Below are 17,258 nucleotides of genomic sequence, written 5' to 3' on the forward strand. Positions count from 1 at the left end.
GTCACAGACTAGGACCTCATTATGTTTGTACAGGGCCTAGCACCAAGTGCTAAGGTTCCAAAGCATAAATGTCTGTACAGTGCAAAAACAATGCAACTGGCACCAAAGCCAATCTGAGCAAATGGTAATCAGCGATATGGAGGCACTGCAGCCTACTGGTTAGAGTGCAGAATTCGGGGTTCTAACCCCAGCTGTGCTGCTGACGTATTGCGCAGAATTGGCAAGCCACTTCATGTTTCAGGGCCTCATGTGTAAAAAGGGGCTAATGATACTTACCTAGGATTACTGAGATAATGTCTGTACAGCATTTTGAAACAGCGAAACTGCTGTTGACTTCAATGGGGCCAGTATTTCACTTGTAAAGTGCAATCTGAGTGTGGAGTTTTGTTACTAGACATAGCAGTGAATGTGGGGGACCAAAAGGTGTTAATCTGAGTGCCATGATCCCTGAGTATGTGTGCCCCACCAAGTGAGCTGTCTAGTGTGTTAGCATTACAATGTATCCCCACTCAGAACAGTGCTGAGGCCACGACTGAGAAATACCTTCCTTGTATCCTCTATAGGAAAAAAGCTCTCTGCACCCACAAGCAATGGCAGACCTTCCATTCAGCTCCCAGAGTGCAGACACCAGCAGCACTAAGAGATACCTGAGAGGGCACCGTGGGCATTAGCATGCAAATCAGCTCAGCAAACTCTGGACTCCTGCCACATAACAACGCACCTGTGAAACACAGCAGGTATGAAAGGCAAGCATGGGTACAGATTATGCTAAGAGTCCTCACCAAGCTGAGAAGGGTCCCTGGTGCAGCCTACTTAGACCCTCCTAAGGGGTGAATAACTCCTTTGGTAAGCTGGGGGATTGTCTGTAATTCTCCAAAGAGGAGCCAGCACTATCTGTCCTCCGCACAGTTTGCGGAGACCTGATTCTAGCTCATTCTCTGCCCAGAATGGAATACAAGGAGCAGCCAAGAAAGAATCTGCTGTCAGCTGCTCGTCACGTCACAGGGTCTGACAGTCAAGAGCACAAGTGGCATGGGATAGTGTCAGCTTTCTAAACCTTAACCCAAAGCATCTACGGACCTAGCTAGAGGGGAACAGGTGATGCGGCTCCAGGCACGGAACTGGCTGGGCCTTCCTTTGCCAGCCCTGCTAGAGTATGGCTTCTTTCGGAGTTGGGAGGAAAAATCACGAGCTCTGTAGCTCTCCCTGATCTTGGAAAGGGAAGTACATAGGATCTGGCCCTTGGAAAGATGCTGGCCTATTGATAGGATTTCAGCTTTCCTTATGTTGAAGCAATTATTATTTGCTAACACATGGCAATTCTCCAGCACCTTTCATCCAAAGCTTTCAAAGCCCTTTGCAAATGCAAATGAATGAAGCCTCACAACATGCCTCCCCTCACTCCCATATATCAATCTACAGCACTTATCTGGTCCCCATCGCCCTAGTATCTGAGTGTCTCACAGTCTTTAATGTATTTGTCCTCACAGGGCAGTGCTATTATCCCCATTATACAGATGGGAAACTGAGGCACAGAAAGGCTAAAGGATTTGCTCAGGGTCTCACAGGGAGTCAGTGGCAGATCAAGAAATTGAATCCCCAACTCTCCCAAGTTCCAGCTAGTGCCCTAACCACTGCATGATCCTCTTTCTTCATAGTAGCGATAATCTTCCCCATTTTACTTGTGGGAAAATTGAGGCACAGAGAGGTCTAGGGAATTGCGCCAAGTCCCACAGCAAGTCAGCAGGAGTCCCAATCCCCTGCTTTAACCATGTGGTTACTTTGTGCTCTGTAAACAAAATAACCATATGCAAAAGCAAGGACAGGCTGAGTGGCCAAGGACACAGTACTGAGGTATTGTGGCATGCTATGGCCCTCCATCTTTGGATAGGTCCCTTTGACATTGTGATTTGTCCATGTAGGTCAAAGGTGTTCCCAACAGACAGGTCATGTGCAGTGCTGATAGACTGGTAACATCAGTCTGGAAGACTGGAAGTTTTTGGAAAGCGTAGGGGACAATTTCCTGGCGCAAGTGCTAGAGGAGCCAACTAGGGGGGGCGCTTTTCTTGACCTGCTGCTCACAAACCGGGTAGAATTAGTGGGGGAAGCAAAAGTGGATGGGAATCTGGGAGGCAGTGACCATGAGTTGGTTGAGTTCAGGATCCTGACGCAGGGAAGAAAGGTAAGCAGCAGGATACGAACCCTGGACTTCAGGAAAGCAGACTTCGACTCCCTCAGGGAACGGATGGCCAGGATCCCCTGGGGGACTAACTTGAAGGGGAAAGGAGTCCAGGAGAGCTGGCTGTATTTCAAGGAATCCCTGTTGAGGTTACAGGGACAAACCATCCCGATGAGTCGAAAGAATAGTAAATATGGCAGGCAACCAGCTTGGCTTAATGGTGAAATCCTAGCGGATCTTAAACATAAAAAAGAGGCTTACAAGAAGTGGAAGATTGGACATATGACCAGGGAAGAGTATAAAAATATTGCTCGGGCATGTAGGAATGATATCAGGAGGGCCAAATCGCACCTGGAGCTGCAGCTAGCCAGAGATGTCAAGAGTAACAAGAAGGGTTTCTTCAGGTATGTTGGCAACAAGAAGAAAGCCAAGGAAAGTGTGGGCCCCTTACTGAATGAGGGAGGCAACCTAGTGACAGAGGATGTGGAAAAAGCTAATGTACTCAATGCTTTTTTTGCCTCTGTTTTCACTAACAAGGTCAGCTCCCAGACTGCTGCGCTGGGCATCGCAAAATGGGGAAGAGATGGCCAGCCCTCTGTGGAGATAGAGGTGGTTAGGGACTATTTAGAAAAGCTGGACGTGCACAAGTCCATGGGGCCGGACGAGTTGCATCCGAGAGTGCTGAAGGAATTGGCGGCTGTGATTGCAGAGCCATTGGCCATTATCTTTGAAAACTCGTGGCGAACCGGGGAAGTCCCGGATGACTGGAAAAAGGCTAATGTAGTGCCAATCTTTAAAAAAGGGAAAAAGGAGGATCCTGGGAACTACAGGCCAGTCAGCCTCACCTCAGTCCCCGGAAAAATCATGGAGCAGGTCCTCAAAGAATCAATCCTGAAGCACTTGCATGAGAGGAAAGTGATCAGGAACAGTCAGCATGGATTCACCAAGGGAAGGTCATGCCTGACTAATATAATCACCTTCTATGATAAGATTACTGGGGTAACAATCTGACCTTCCCACCTGGGAATGGGACAAGAGCTCCCAACTTCCAGGCCAGTCAGCCTCACCTCAGTCCCTGGAAAAATCATGGAGCAGGTCCTCAAAGAATCAATCCTGAAGCACTTGCATGAGAGGAAAGTGATCAGGAACAGCCAGCATGGATTCACCAAGGGAAGGTCATGCCTGACTAATCTAATCACCTTTTATGATGAGATTACTGGTTCTGTGGATGAAGGGAAAGCAGTGGATGTATTGTTTCTTGACTTTAGCAAAGCTTTTGACACGGTCTCCCACAGTATTCTTGTCAGCAAGTTAAGGAAGTATGGGCTGGATGAATGCACTACAAGGTGGGTAGAAAGCTGGCTAGATTGTTGGGCTCAACGGGTAGTTATCAATGGCTCCATGTCTAGTTGGCAGCCGGTATCAAGTGGAGTGCCCCAAGGGTCGGTCCTGGGGCCGGTTTTGTTCAATATCTTCATAAATGATCTGGAGGATGGTGTGGATTGCACTCTCAGCAAATTTGCGGATGATACTAAACTGGGAGGAGTGGTAGATACGCTGGAGGGGAGGGATAGGATACAGAAGGACCTAGACAAATTGGAGGATTGGGCCAAAAGAAATCTGATGAGGTTCAATAAGGATAAGTGCAGGGTCCTGCACTTAGGACGGAAGAACCCAATGCACCGCTACAGACTAGAGACCGAATGGCTAGGCAGCAGTTCTGCGGAAAAGGACCTAGGGGTGACAGTGGATGAGAAGCTGGATATGAGTCAGCAGTGTGCCCTTGTTGCCAAGAAGGCCAATGGCATTTTGGGATGTATAAGTAGGGGCATAGCGAGCAGATCGAGGGACGTGATCGTTCCCCTCTATTCGACATTGGTGAGGCCTCATCTGGAGTACTGTGTCCAGTTTTGGGCCCCACACTTCAAGAAGGATGTGGATAAATTGGAGAGAGTCCAGCGAAGGGCAACAAAAATGATTAGGGGTCTGGAACACATGAGTTATGAGGAGAGGCTGAGGGAGCTGGGATTGTTTAGCCTGCAGAAGAGAAGAATGAGGGGGGATTTGATAGCTGCTTTCAACTACCTGAAAGGGGGTTCCAAAGAGGATGGCTCTAGACTGTTCTCAATGGTAGCAGATGACAGAACGAGGAGTAATGGTCTCAAGTTGCAGTGGGGGAGGTTTAGATTGGATATTAGGAAAAACTTTTTCACTAAGAGGGTGGTGAAACACTGGAATGCGTTACCTAGGGAGGTGGTAGAATCTCCTTCCTTAGAGGTTTTTAAGGTCAGGCTTGACAAAGCCCTGGCTGGGATGATTTAACTGGGATTTGGTCCTGCTTCGAGCAGGGGGTTGGACTAGAGCTAATGTACTCAATGCTTTTTTTGCCTCTGTTTTCACTAACAAGGTCAGCTCCCAGACTGCTACGCTGGGCATCACAAAATGGGGAAGAGATGGACAGCCCTCTGTGGAGATAGAGGTGGTTAGGGACTATTTAGAAAAGCTGGATGTGCACAAGTCCATGGGGCCGGACGAGTTGCATCCGAGAGTGCTGAAGGAACTGGCGGCTGTGATTGCAGAGCCATTGGCCATTATCTTTGAAAACTCGTGGCGAACCGGGGAAGTCCCGGATGACTGGAAAAAGGCTAATGTAGTGCCAATCTTTAAAAAAGGGAAGAAGGAGGATCCTGGGAACTACAGGCCAGTCAGCCTCACTTCAGTCCCTGGAAAAATCATGGAGCAGGTCCTCAAAGAATCAATCCTGAAGCACTTGCATGAGAGGAAAGTGATCAGGAACAGCCAGCATGGATTCACCAAGGGAAGGTCATGCCTGACTAATCTAATCGCCTTCTATGATGAGATTACTGGTTCTGTGGATGAAGGGAAAGCAGTGGATGTATTGTTTCTTGACTTTAGCAAAGCTTTTGACACGGTCTCCCACAGTATTCTTGTCAGCAAGTTAAGGAAGTATGGGCTGGATGAATGCACTACAAGGTGGGTAGAAAGCTGGCTAGATTGTTGGGCTCAACGGGTAGTTATCAATGGCTCCATGTCTAGTTGGCAGCCGGTATCAAGTGGAGTGCCCCAAGGGTCGGTCCTGGGGCCGGTTTTGTTCAATATCTTCATAAATGATCTGGAGGATGGTGTGGATTGCACTCTCAGCAAATTTGCGGATGATACTAAACTGGGAGGAGTGGTAGATACGCTGGAGGGGAGGGATAGGATACAGAAGGACCTAGACAAATTGGAGGATTGGGCCAAAAGAAATCTGATGAGGTTCAATAAGGATAAGTGCAGGGTCCTGCACTTAGGACGGAAGAACCCAATGCACCGCTACAGACTAGAGACCGAATGGCTAGGCAGCAGTTCTGCGGAAAAGGACCTAGGGGTGACAGTGGATGAGAAGCTGGATATGAGTCAGCAGTGTGCCCTTGTTGCCAAGAAGGCCAATGGCATTTTGGGATGTATAAGTAGGGGCATAGCGAGCAGATCGAGGGACGTGATCGTTCCCCTCTATTCGACATTGGTGAGGCCTCATCTGGAGTACTGTGTCCAGTTTTGGGCCCCACACTTCAAGAAGGATGTGGATAAATTGGAGAGAGTCCAGCGAAGGGCAACAAAAATGATTAGGGGTCTGGAACACATGAGTTATGAGGAGAGGCTGAGGGAGCTGGGATTGTTTAGCCTGCAGAAGAGAAGAATGAGGGGGGATTTGATAGCTGCTTTCAACTACCTGAAAGGGGGTTCCAAAGAGGATGGCTCTAGACTGTTCTCAATGGTAGCAGATGACAGAACGAGGAGTAATGGTCTCAAGTTGCAGTGGGGGAGGTTTAGATTGGATATTAGGAAAAACTTTTTCACTAAGAGGGTGGTGAAACACTGGAATGCGTTACCTAGGGAGGTGGTAGAATCTCCTTCCTTAGAGGTTTTTAAGGTCAGGCTTGACAAAGCCCTGGCTGGGATGATTTAACTGGGATTTGGTCCTGCTTCGAGCAGGGGGTTGGACTAGAGCTAATGTACTCAATGCTTTTTTTGCCTCTGTTTTCACTAACAAGGTCAGCTCCCAGACTGCTACGCTGGGCATCACAAAATGGGGAAGAGATGGACAGCCCTCTGTGGAGATAGAGGTGGTTAGGGACTATTTAGAAAAGCTGGATGTGCACAAGTCCATGGGGCCGGACGAGTTGCATCCGAGAGTGCTGAAGGAACTGGCGGCTGTGATTGCAGAGCCATTGGCCATTATCTTTGAAAACTCGTGGCGAACCGGGGAAGTCCCGGATGACTGGAAAAAGGCTAATGTAGTGCCAATCTTTAAAAAAGGGAAGAAGGAGGATCCTGGGAACTACAGGCCAGTCAGCCTCACTTCAGTCCCTGGAAAAATCATGGAGCAGGTCCTCAAAGAATCAATCCTGAAGCACTTGCATGAGAGGAAAGTGATCAGGAACAGCCAGCATGGATTCACCAAGGGAAGGTCATGCCTGACTAATCTAATCGCCTTCTATGATGAGATTACTGGTTCTGTGGATGAAGGGAAAGCAGTGGATGTATTGTTTCTTGACTTTAGCAAAGCTTTTGACACGGTCTCCCACAGTATTCTTGTCAGCAAGTTAAGGAAGTATGGGCTGGATGAATGCACTACAAGGTGGGTAGAAAGCTGGCTAGATTGTTGGGCTCAACGGGTAGTTATCAATGGCTCCATGTCTAGTTGGCAGCCGGTATCAAGTGGAGTGCCCCAAGGGTCGGTCCTGGGGCCGGTTTTGTTCAATATATTCATAAATGATCTGGAGGATGGTGTGGATTGCACTCTCAGCAAATTTGCGGATGATACTAAACTGGGAGGAGTGGTAGATACGCTGGAGGGGAGGGATAGGATACAGAAGGACCTAGACAAATTGGAGGATTGGGCCAAAAGAAATCTGATGAGGTTCAATAAGGATAAGTGCAGGGTCCTGCACTTAGGACGGAAGAACCCAATGCACCGCTACAGACTAGGGACCGAATGGCTCGGCAGCAGTTCTGCGGAAAAGGACCTAGGGGTGACAGTGGACGAGAAGCTGGATATGAGTCAGCAGTGTGCCCTTGTTGCCAAGAAGGCCAATGGCATTTTGGGATGTATAAGTAGGGGCATAGCGAGCAGATCGAGGGACGTGATCGTTCCCCTCTATTCGACATTGGTGAGGCCTCATCTGGAGTACTGTGTCCAGTTTTGGGCCCCACACTTCAAGAAGGATGTGGATAAATTGGAGAGAGTCCAGCGAAGGGCAACAAAAATGATTAGGGGTCTGGAACACATGAGTTATGAGGAGAGGCTGAGGGAGCTGGGATTGTTTAGCCTGCAGAAGAGAAGAATGAGGGGGGATTTGATAGCTGCTTTCAACTACCTGAAAGGGGGTTCCAAAGAGGATGGCTCTAGACTGTTCTCAATGGTAGCAGATGACAGAACGAGGAGTAATGGTCTCAAGTTGCAGTGGGGGAGGTTTAGATTGGATATTAGGAAAAACTTTTTCACTAAGAGGGTGGTGAAACACTGGAATGCGTTACCTAGGGAGGTGGTAGAATCTCCTTCCTTAGAGGTTTTTAAGGTCAGGCTTGACAAAGCCCTGGCTGGGATGATTTAACTGGGAATTGGTCCTGCTTCGAGCAGGGGGTTGGACTAGATGACCTTCTGGGGTCCCTTCCAACCCTTATATTCTATGATTCTATGATTCTAGATGACCTTCTGGGGTCCCTTCCAACCCTTATATTCTATGATTCTATGATCAGATTTGATTTAAAGACAACAGGCCGAATACTACGTGGTGCCTCACGGGGAGTCCAGCCCAGTGTGTGCATGAGTGTTTGAGTTTCACAGTTTTGCACGTCTGGGATTCTGGGCTGTTCCAGGAACCAGCTTTAAGTCTCTGGCCTAAATTAGAGTAGCCTCTGGAGCTAGATTAATTTACAACTACTTCCCCCCAGCCACCCATGGTCTGTTCTCTAGTTCAAAATAGCTGGATTATCCCAGATGCTCCCCCTCCTGTCCTATGACATCCCTGGCCTCTCCCCAGTACTGGTGGTGGGTACTGCGGGGGGGGGGGGGGGGGGGATGCTGCAAAAGTTCCGCAAGGGAGCAATCCTCACCATTCTGCCTCCAGAGTGGCACAAAGGGGCTCTAATGAGGGAGGGGATCTTGCCCAGGGGCTGCTTGTGTGGGTTGGTAGTAACTGGGGTTTATAATTTACAGAACATGGGGGAGTCACTAGGATCCAGGGCTGTCTCTGCAAAGGCTGTGCCCCTATATTGTCTCCTGGCCCTGAGCTCCATTCAGTCCCTTGGTGATGGCTCTGGTAGAGCAGCACCGCCAGAGGCTTCAGAAAACACTGCTGCCCTGTCCCTTCAGGCAATGGAAGGGAGAAGTGGTGGTGGGCAGGGAAGGTGACTGATAATTTACATAGCATAGAGAAGGAAGCTAAATCTGATTTAGTCAGTATTAACTCATGCTCTTTTGTCCCACAGGTTTGGGAAAGGAGAGAATCCAGCAGAGTAATTATTCCAGAATAGTGTGTCCACATGGAGCCATTAGTGGAATAGCTATAGTGCAATAGCTATTCTGCTCCAGCTGGGCTGGTCAACTTCCCCATGTAGCCAAGTCCTAAGAAACCTCAGCTGTTACTTTTGATTAGAATTTGGTATAGAAATCTGTATTACATTCACACACATATCTGCCCAGCTCCGTGAAATCTGAAATTACCAACAAACAGACCCTCTTAATGCGAGAGTGAGTTGTATTGACACTTGACCCTTAGTACAGAGGCACTTAGCAGTGTCACTCTGGATTTCAGGGTCCTTACTACGCTCTGACCTCCATTTAGGCTTCCTATAGACTAAGCCTATCATGGCTGATAAGTGGCGCAGGAATAAAACTGGAGGCTGTGTGTTCATCTAGTCCTGGTTTAATCCTGCAAGCAATAATCAGAGCATCTCCTGTGATCCTCGGGCTGTTTACTGTAGACTCTGGAAGAACAATAGGTTTTTGGCAGACAAATCAGTCATCTTAACGCTCACCTGGGAATAAGAGAAGTATTTTTTCCATGCTCATTTGCATTTGCTTTAGGCTTAGAAATAAATTACATCAAATCTCAGTTCAGCGAGAACTAAGCCTGAAGAAAATCAAAGGACTAAACTCATCAACATTACGTGGGCCCTAGGGAAGGGCTGATGTGAGATAGGAAGTGTTCTCTCTTTGGGGTCTAAAGCGACATGAATTGTTGGGGGGCCAAACAGAGCTGCAGAGATGCAGGGCCAGATCATCAACTGGTATAAATCAGTGTAGCTTGACTGATGTCTATGGAGCTGTGCTGTTTACATGAGTGGAGGATCTGGCACATATAGGGTATTAAACCCTCTCTGTGCTGCACTTCAGTTTGTGTCTATAGTACACAGTGTGTCTAGATCCCTAGCTGGTGTAAATCCCTTGAACATAACTCCCTTGAAGTCCCTACTGATTTATAGCATCTGAGGATTTGCCTATTTAAGAATGCTAGCAGCTCATTAACAAAAACCTAAGCCTGTTAGAAATGATTCCATTGTTAGTACCTTTAAATTCCAGTGAGCACCTTTAAGCAAACATTCCATTGCAACCCTAGTGCATGAGAACTGGAAAATAGAACTGACCAGAAACAAAAGTGAAACTGACGAGCCTATTCTCCTTGATCCAACTGAGACAAAGGGAATGCCAAATAACGTAAATAGTGCAAAAAATAAATATTAAATCTTTTCAGTTTTACTAATCCAAGCTGTTATTTGTCACAGTGATAACAATGTTTGTTTTGAAACAAATGGTTCAGTATTTGATGTGTGATATGAAAACATATCTAGAAAATATATAATCACAAACATGACTGTGTCTGTCTTAAAGCTGGCCAGTGACATTTGGGTCTTAGAGGATTGATAGCTCTGTTGATAACCACAGTGCTGGAATATGAAGAGGAGACTTAGACTATTGGGCTAATAAAGTTAGCTTCCTTCCCTTTTATTATTGATCTCTCTTTAGCAGACCTTTTTGGAAGCTGGTTTTAAGTTGCACTTTACACTGTTAAATGGCTGCCAGGTTCCACCTGAGAAGCAGCTGCACATTAATGGGGTTTCAGCTGGTCCCTGCCTACAGTTTGTGAAGTACTTTTATCCCAAAGGTGCAATATTATTTGCTGTAAAAGGGAGTATTAATTCAGCTGGAATGGAGTGCATTCCTTCCTGAAAAATATCTGAGTTGTATCCATTGTACTGATCCAACTGATAAGAGACTGAATTTCTCACCATTGCATCGAGTATCAGAGGAGCCTACTTTTGCTGAATTCATCACTACTGCTTTCAGGTGTGTGTTTTCAATCAGTTTGTCGCCATCAAATCATAATGGGATTTCTGGCACTTTGGGTTCTTTATATTCTACTCAGCAGGCATTTGTGCACATTTATCTTCTCCTTTACAAACTCTGTTCAAGTTCCAGCTTCTCCTTTAATTTACAAATTATGCCCTCCAGCATTTAGACTTTTCCCAGTACAGCAGCAGCATCTTTGGAAGGGAATGTATAAGACACTGAATTTTCGGGTATCATGGTTCTCCACAATTTTTCTTTTAGATCTCTATTTAAAATCTGGTTTAGAATTTTTGCAGATTTAGGGCCTAATTCTGATCTTATTTATGCTACTATTGTATCAGCATAACTCTACTTGCTTCTATGGAGTTACTCTTGATTTACACCAATGTGAATTTAGTATCAGGCCTTTAAATGTACAACCACATCCCTATTTCCCCTGAAGTCAATAGAACTATGCCAATTTTACAGCTGCTGGCAGTTGGGCCCAAAAGTCCTGTTAGAAGGGATAGGAAGGACAAGTGGGATATTATAGGTAATTAGTTAGGGACAAAGAGATCCAAATCCAGTTAGCTGTGGTTTGCCTCTTTGAACAGGCATTTTTTCCTGTTCTCATAGGCAACATATAACATGGTTTCCCTAAACTCAGTGTTGAACCCTGCCTCTGTTTCTCCTTTCTCACATACCCCAGCGAACCAACTCACCAGCCAGCTGCATCAATGAATCAAAGCTCTTTCCTTCCCTTTTCCCAGGAACCTATTTACTGTTCAAACAAACTCAATCTAACACCAGTCAAAACAAGAATACCAGGTCCTGTTGCATGGCCCCTTGTAAGGTATCTACTTCAGAAGGCTGCTTACTTTCCCCATCCAGGTCTTTCACCTAGCTAGCATTACATTAAACCCTTTCCTTACTCTAGACCGACCCTGTAACTCTCATCCCTGAGTTAACTTCCTGTCAGACCTTTCTCTCACCTAAAGGAAGGCAACTGATGAATCATAAGCAGGAAGGCTGACCCTTAAAGGGCAACCCCATCCTATGACACCAGCATCAAGGAACAATTTTGGTTCTGAAAGGGTTAAACAGTCTTCTTCACTATTATCCAGTCAGGAGAACTGAACTAAAAAGAGATCTTTTTGTCATTTTCAGCTTGCCATAGTCCTGCTGGCTTGCAAGCCACAAAATGTCCCTCTTGTGTTTTAATGTTCAGTAACAACCCCTACGCTAGACTTGTGAAGGCCATGGGTCCACATCAACAACTTCCCAGTGCCCACAGTTAGTTACAGGCTAGACTTCAGGGGGAAGTGCTGAGTGAAAAATTAAACTGCCTGGAATGCAAAACGAATGAAACTTTCATCACAAAAGAATCCCCAGTTTTAGTTATTCTCATACTAGAGCCTCTCCTAACCAGTAAGACTGGCCCAGCTGCAGGATGTGTGTTTTCATATTAACAGGGGAGGAAGGTAACCAAAGGAATTTAGGTAATAGGAACACTCAGTTTACATGCCTCCTGGGTTCAGCAGTGAAGCTCTTGTAATGGAAGAGGGAGGCAGGGGGCTCTGGTGAAACAATTAAAAGGGATTAAAGCCAAGTATTATCTTTTAATTGATCTAATCGTCACCTCCCAGTGGAATCCACAGAGCTATCTTACTAGAATTACCCCCATTTTATCAAGAGATGGCTACTGTGGGAAAGTGCAATTTGGATGGCAAACCACTCCAAATCTTGACCTTCATTAACATGTGAGTGGGATTGGCCAAATGAAAGAGGCCGTCAAAATGGTTTCCAGGGTGAGAACAAAGAGCGGGGAGGGAGCGTGTGTTCCTGCTCTGTTTGTGTACTTATACATAGGCCATACTTATAAGATGGGGACCTCTATCCCAGAAAGCAGTGACTATGAAAAAGATTTGGGGGTCATGGTGGATAATCAGCTGAACATGAGTTCCCAGTGTGATACTGTGGCCAAAAGTGTGCATGTGTAATGTAGGACTGCATAAACGGGAATAGCAAGGAGGCATAGAGAGGTTATTTTACCTCTTTAATTTGGCAGTGGTGCAACCGCTGCTGGAAGTTGAAGCTAGATAAATTCAGAGTGGAAATAAGGTGTACGTTTTTAATGGTGTGGTTTTAATTTTTAATTGGACCATTGGAACAATTTACCAAGGTTTGTGGCGGAATCCCCATTTTTAATTCAAGGTGGGAAGGTTTTCTATAAAATATGGTCTCAGAATTATTTTGGGGCAGCGCAATGCCCTGTGTTCGACAGGTCAGACTAGATGAGCACAAGGGTCCCGTCTCGCTTTTGAGTGTGAGTGCACCATGTAAGCCCCTCCTCTGTGTGTGTTCTGAAAGACACCAGCCAAGGCTTTCAAACCAAACCAGCTTTTATCCATCCACTACTAGTTCAAGGTTTATATATATTTTTATTGTAAACAATCTGATCAAACAAAAAAAAAAAAAAACCACAACCCCTCAATATACAGACTCTGATAGAAAATACAGCCTGGGAAAGGAAAGCTGACAAAAAATAGATAAAAGTAAAGACAAATCAAGAGCGAACTGGACTGGTTTATTTTTCCTGATGTCCTCAGTCTGAGTGATGACTGGGAGATTCCCTCGGCATAGCAAAAGGAAAAATGTCTGGCACTGTCAAGTTCCCTCTTTATTCACTGTGGCAACTGGGGGGAAAAAATCAGATATGATAAATGATGGACAGGAATCTTTTCTTTTGCTAATCTGTAAATAAATTTTCAACAGCAAGTTTCTTTTGATGAATAGTGCCTGGCGCACATAAGAACATATTGGCCTTTAAACAAACATAAGAGGTTTTCAGACATCTCTGATGTGTTGATTTTTTTTTTTAAGTTTTTTTTAAGCTTTTTAAGTTTGTTTAGGCTGGCAAATCGTAGAATGCGTGCTATGAGTTACCACTATTTGCCTTTAAAATCAACAGCCCACCTCCCCAGGTGGTAGAAATCCACCCAGCACAATTGGCTTTAATGCAGTGGCCCTGACTTTCACCAGTGGAGGAGCTGGTACAAGGAGTCTAGCTAGATGCTAAGATTCAGATCCCCGACAGTATTTAGGCTCCAAGCTTCTGTTGAAGTCAGTGGATGTTAGGTGCCTACATACCTTTGAGGATCTGGGCCTGCTCTGTTCTTCACTTTGTGTAAATTGAGCTGGCCCAATTAACAGCAGTTTAGCTGTATTGATTTACACCTGTGGAAGATCTGACCCCAGGAATCTAGCTAGCTGCTAATATATAATGCTAATATAATGCCAACTTTGGATGTCAGAGGTGGGGATCAAACCTGAGACCTCTTGAGCCAAATGATGTGTGTTTTTAGCTAAGGCTATAGCAGGCTCCTCAATAGCTACCTAGCCTAGCCACTGCTATGAGGGGACAGAGTGCCACACTAAGTAAGCAGGAGTTACACGCTCCCCCGAGGCAGGATTCTTCAGAGAATTTCAGAGATTTCCCTGAGTTGAGTTCCCCATATGAGCTATTACTTGTAATACCATCCATTTTGGATGTCATCAGCGGGGATCAAACCTGGGACCTCTTGAGCAAAATGCATGTGCTGCTACTGCATGAGCAGCCAGCCACATTTCTCTCAGCTAATCCTGTCATAGGCTTTTCAATCTCTCGTTGGCCTAGCCACCACTAGAGAGTGGACAGAGTGCCATATTGAGCAGATGCGGGTTACACTCAGACTTTGCTCCAACCCCTCAGCTGGTGTAGGCTGCCCCTGACTCCACTGACAAAATATAGCTACATTAATGTACATCACTTGAGGGGCTGGTTCACTCTGCACACACTGAGCAGAACTCTGACTTAGGCCCTGTCCACATTTGCATCAGAAGAATGCTGGCTGTGACCATGTTAAAGCACACACTGCTAGCATGGCTTCCCTGACCAAGAAGGAAAGGGATTATATTTTCTCCTTCTCCCCACCTGCGAGCTAAGTGGTTCCAGAGAGATTTTAAGCAGCTATCAACTCAACCTTCCCCTCTCAGGGCAGAAGCCAACAATATCTGATGGGGCTAGGACAAATCATCTCCTAAGGGCAGGTTACTCCATAACTGTCTGGTCTCTTTTCCAATCCCCATCCCTGCTATTCTGCTAGTGATGCTTGCCAACCCAGGTCCTTTTTGTCTGCCTCTCCCACACTGCCCCCAGGCATGGGACACCCGGCAAAGCCACCGCTCTCTTCTCCCAAAGATGCACTTCTGTGACGTCAACAAGTAACTAGCCCCAACTGACCGTGGCAAGATTTTGGTGTATTTGGGGGTAGTCTTGAATTGACTCACCCCTCCTGCTTCCAGCCAAGAACCCCAAAAGCATTATGGGCCAGATCCTCAGTGTAAATGTGTGTAGCTCTAGTGAAGTTAAGGGAATTTTTCTGATTTACAGCACCTAAGGAGCTGGCCCTGTTACTGGAACATTTTATTATCAGAAAGTGGCCAATTCTCATATGCTCATTCTATGGGTACATTTCAATTTGTCTCTACCCTCCCAGTTCTGTTTGTTTAGAATGTGGGATCTGCACAGATTCAGAGGTCAGAAGGGACCATTATGATCATCTGGTCTGACCTCCTGCATAACCCAGGCCAGAGACCCTCACTGAGAGCAGGGACTGTTCCCTTCTTTTTATCTTTTTTTTTGGGTGCTGCCAAAAAGAGCTACTATGTAATAATCTCCAGTGCCCATTGCTGGTATCTGCATTCTCTGGGGTTCTTTATACCCACCTGTAAAGTATCTGGCTACAGGTTATTGGACTAGGTGGACCATTGGTCTGATCTGCTACAGGGAATCCTGTGTGCAGGGAAACCATGCTAGACCCCTGTTTCCAGCAATCTGGTTTAAAAGAGCTGTGGCTTGCGTTGTTCTGATCTCACTTCAGCATAGGACCAAGGGGACTGTGTTGTTTTTTCTAAAGTGATCATGTGTCCTTCCCAGCTTTTTTCCTTTGTTTTCTTTGGGAATGATTACAGATAATGACAGCAACAGAGCTGTTAGGTATTATGCAAGTAGCGAGAAATTTGCAGAGGTCAAAGCAGCAACCTGCTGCAGTGAAGACCAAGTGACCTCTCCGATCCTCCGGGGGCGCTATTGGGCTGCACCCATGAGTGATGGGACTCAAACTGCCTCAAATCTTTAAAAGTGTAGAGGGCGGGGAGGGGGAATCATAATTGTACAAGGACATCTTTTATTTCAGTACATTGAAAATAAAAAGAAAGAAATAAAAAAATTCAACAACAGGATATACCTTTGCTCAAGGTTTGTGTTTATCGCCACCCCCTTATAACTTCCCCACTTTTTATTTTACAATCAGAAATTGCATAGAATTTTGTTTTTCAATCAGAAAATTAAACTCTTCAATGTAAACCCCACATTTGTACCAAGCAGAGGGCAAGCTGCTGCTGCTGCTGCTATGGAAGGAAGGATTTTCTCACGAAGACCCGGAGTGATCCTCCTATTGAAGCAGACCTCCCTGCCCCATGACCTTCATTCAAGGACATTTGGTAGCAAGGAAATCCACAGATCCCAGATGGCACCTGGGTCACACACAGGCCCAGCTACTGAGCCTGGGGACAGTGGTTAGAGTTCATAGGATGGGAATGTGTTGTACCTGTGAGCACCAGTTTCTATCATGATGCCTACAACTGTACTTTCAGAAGCCCGTGACAGTGGCTAGTAAGTGCAACTGCCCTCTGCTGGGGGGAAAAGGCAGCATTCCTAAGAGAGCATATGGGATCCAACAACACCTGCCAGTGACACCTTCCTCGATGCTTCATACTCACCATACACACTCACCCTCCCTGACAGAAAAAACAAACAAAAAAAAAGACACAGAACCCCTGAAATTCCAGGTGTTTCAAGGCCTCTCTGAATTCACTGTGTGTGTTGGTTGGTTTTTGGCATTTTTATTTTTAATAACTCCTTGAATGGACTTTCATTTCTTCCGCTGCTTCTGTTTGGGAATCATCTCCTGTCCCTCCCTTCCACTCCCCACATGCCACATTGCTGCAAAGGAAGGAGAGTTCAGCACCTGAAATCCGGTGTGCTGGAGACTCCAGGCCCTGATTTACCAAAAATAAAATAAAATAGATTACTCCTCTCTTCCCCTCCCCCCACCCCATCAAATAGCAATACCTCCCAGAGAACATCCCTACTGAGTCTGTGTGATCAAGACAGATGACACTAGTGTCCTTTTCTCCTATCTTAGGATGGGGTAGTTCTGACAATGACTCTTCCCCCCCTAGTTGGGGCATTTCTGGTATATGAATTGCCCTCTGTGTGTGTCGTACCCACCCCAAAACCAGATTTTTGAGGTGGGGGAAAGCTGCTGGAGACTGGCCAACCAGAGAATCTTCCACCTAGTGGTTCAGAATCCAAGTGGGATGAATGTCCTCTTAGATAGGAGAGGTATCAAAAATCTCTGGCTGGTTCTGGTTCTCAGCCTGAAGGTTTGTCTTGTTCTTGAGGAGCTGAATAACTGCTTTTAATTTAAAAACGAGTCTAACATTGTACAAGTCCATGTTCTGTAAAATGGAACATGAGTTTCTTTGCCCACCCCTGCCCCACTCTACTCGGGTTCGCTGCTGTTGGTGGCTTTCTCCCATTCCAAGCTCTCTTCGCTTTGTGCAAGCGAACCTGGAGCTGGCCGCGCCCGGAGGCCCTGGAACCTCCGACACTCTGGGCATACCCGAATGTGCGTGCAG

The 17,258-nt window shown here is 46.1% G+C and overlaps 1 protein-coding gene and 2 long non-coding RNA genes across 3 annotated transcripts in view; 2 read left to right on the forward strand and 1 right to left on the reverse strand.

The window, feature by feature from the left end:
• The window catches only part of LOC142069804 (uncharacterized), a 40,160-nt gene that overhangs the window by 5,894 nt on the left and 17,008 nt on the right, over nucleotides 1–17,258 (forward strand). Inside the window, exon 2 of the long non-coding RNA XR_012665778.1 lies at nucleotides 564–737. This is a non-coding gene — a long non-coding RNA (uncharacterized LOC142069804). The remainder of the gene's footprint in view (nucleotides 1–563; nucleotides 738–17,258) is intronic.
• On the forward strand, nucleotides 6,706–15,797 carry LOC142069805 (uncharacterized). Its single transcript, XR_012665779.1, has 2 exons — nucleotides 6,706–6,821; nucleotides 8,675–15,797. It is a non-coding gene; the product is annotated as an uncharacterized LOC142069805 (long non-coding RNA).
• The window catches only part of GRIK4 (glutamate ionotropic receptor kainate type subunit 4), a 304,635-nt gene continuing 300,312 nt past the window's right edge, over nucleotides 12,936–17,258 (reverse strand). Inside the window, 1 exon segment of the mRNA XM_048827667.2 lies at nucleotides 12,936–17,257. Within this exon segment, the coding sequence (XP_048683624.1) occupies nucleotides 16,950–17,257 (308 nt within the window). The 3' untranslated portion in view covers nucleotides 12,936–16,949.

The sequence above is a fragment of the Caretta caretta genome, chromosome 22 (genome assembly GCF_965140235.1).
Source record: "Caretta caretta isolate rCarCar2 chromosome 22, rCarCar1.hap1, whole genome shotgun sequence".
Lineage (NCBI taxonomy): Eukaryota > Metazoa > Chordata > Testudines > Cheloniidae > Caretta > Caretta caretta.